The following is a 1833-nucleotide window of genomic DNA, read 5'->3' on the forward strand; positions in this document are numbered from 1 at the left end:
AGCAGTGCTAACCACTGTGCCACCGTGCCGCCCATTGAGATCTGTGCTGGGATCTCAACTCTTTAACAATTCATACAATAATTTGGATGAAGGGACCAAAGTATGGTAGCTAAATTTGGTGATGACATAAAGATAGGTGGGAATTTGTGTTGTGAAGAAGACATAAGGAGCCTAGAAAGGGATATAGCTAAGTTAAGTGATTGGGCGAAGATCTGCCAAATGGACTACAATGTAGGAAAATGTGAAATTGCCAATTTTTTCAGAAAGAATAAAAGAAGAAGCATATTACATAAATCATGAGATGTTGCAAAACTTGAAATGCAGAGAGATCTGAGTATATTGGTGTATGAATCACAGAAGGTTAATATGCAGTTCAAGCAAAGAATCAGGAAAGCTGTGTTATGTTTTATTGCAAGGATTAGTGAATGTAACAGTAGGTTATGCTTCAATTGTACAGAGCATTGATGAGACTGCATCTAGAGTATTGCATAAAGTACTGATCACTGCACATAAAAGAGTGATCTTAATTCACTGGAAGCAGTTCAGAGAAGGTTTATGAGACTCATACCTGGAATGAATGAAATGGGAACAGAAAGTGCTGGAGAAACTTAGCAGGTCTGGCAGCATCTGTGTAGAGAAAGCAAGTTAATATTTTGAATCAGGTGACCATTCTGCAGAAATGAAAATGAATGGATTGGCTCAAAAAGAAAGGGTCCACATGCTAGGCCTCTATCCTCTGGGGTTTAGAAGAGTCAAACTTGATTTAAATGAAACTTATATGACCCTGAAAGAATTTGACTGGGTGGATGTAGAAGGAATGGTTTCTCTTGTGGGAGAATCTAGAACATTGCCATTTGTTTGAAGTACATCCATTGTATTAGCCACAAACTGCCAGCACATTCTGCAAGTCTGCCAGTGAGTGATCCCGGTGTCACACAGAAATGCGTCCATCTCCTGTCTGATTGTTTAGTACTCCCCAAAGTCACAAGCTGCTTTCGTTTCCATCTGTTCCAAAAAGCTCCAATCCACAGAGAGAGGCTGGGAGCCTGTAACTGAGCTCGAAAGACCTTGTGCACCAAAACCTAATGACCTACATAGAGATTGTCAGCCCATAGGCTCGTGCTGATGCCAGTGTGCTCTAAGAAAATAATGTGAAGTGGATAGTCTGGCAACTTTCAAATAAGCACTGAAGTTCTGAGTGCTAAGAAAAAACAGCAGGCATAATGAGGTGGTGAGACTGATGGTTTGCGAATGCAACTTGCATGGATGTAGATTCAAGGAAGATGATGGCCATAGAGCATGCAGCAGTGTAGTTCAGTAGAAGTTCATGTTAGCCAAGGCAAGCATTCTACAAACTGGAGTCACTAGGTACCCGTCCTGAATTATCTATTGAGCATTTGCACCGGTGATTCCTTCGTGGAAGAGAGGAGGATTGGAAGTGAGGCCTGAATAAGGTGGGATTTTAATGAGGTGCAGATGTACGGAAATATTTTCCCACCTTTCATACCACTGCTCAGGCCACAACAGAGAGGAAAGCTTCACTAATAGTTACTGTTTACTGACTCAAGGTGTTGCAGCAATATATAAATAAGAATGATTACAATGCATTTAACATGTTCTGCACAAAGACCAGAGAAGCTATGCAAGAACAGGCATATATCAGAGAACTATACTGAAATTGCTGAGTTTAATATGCAATTCAGGCAGAGAGAGAGATGCTGCCTACTTACTTGGCAGTTGGATGGATCATTGCAACTTTGAGCAGTTCGTCTTTGTTATCAAATGTCATCATCTGCACTCCACGGCTGACAGCATATCTAATATGAGAGACCT

General features: G+C 41.0%; 1 protein-coding gene across 1 annotated transcript in view; it reads right to left on the bottom strand.

The window, feature by feature from the left end:
- Window positions 1-1827, bottom strand: part of LOC122547913 (ornithine decarboxylase-like) — a 21100-nt gene extending 19273 nt beyond the window's left edge. The window contains exon 1 of the mRNA XM_043686471.1: window positions 1731-1827. Within this exon, the coding sequence (XP_043542406.1) occupies window positions 1731-1792 (62 nt within the window). The 5' untranslated portion in view covers window positions 1793-1827. The remainder of the gene's footprint in view (window positions 1-1730) is intronic.
- Between the last annotated feature and the right edge of the window lie 6 nt (window positions 1828-1833).

This window comes from Chiloscyllium plagiosum, unplaced genomic scaffold (genome assembly GCF_004010195.1).
Source record: "Chiloscyllium plagiosum isolate BGI_BamShark_2017 unplaced genomic scaffold, ASM401019v2 scaf_3322, whole genome shotgun sequence".
In the NCBI taxonomy this organism is placed as follows: Eukaryota; Metazoa; Chordata; class Chondrichthyes; order Orectolobiformes; family Hemiscylliidae; genus Chiloscyllium; species Chiloscyllium plagiosum.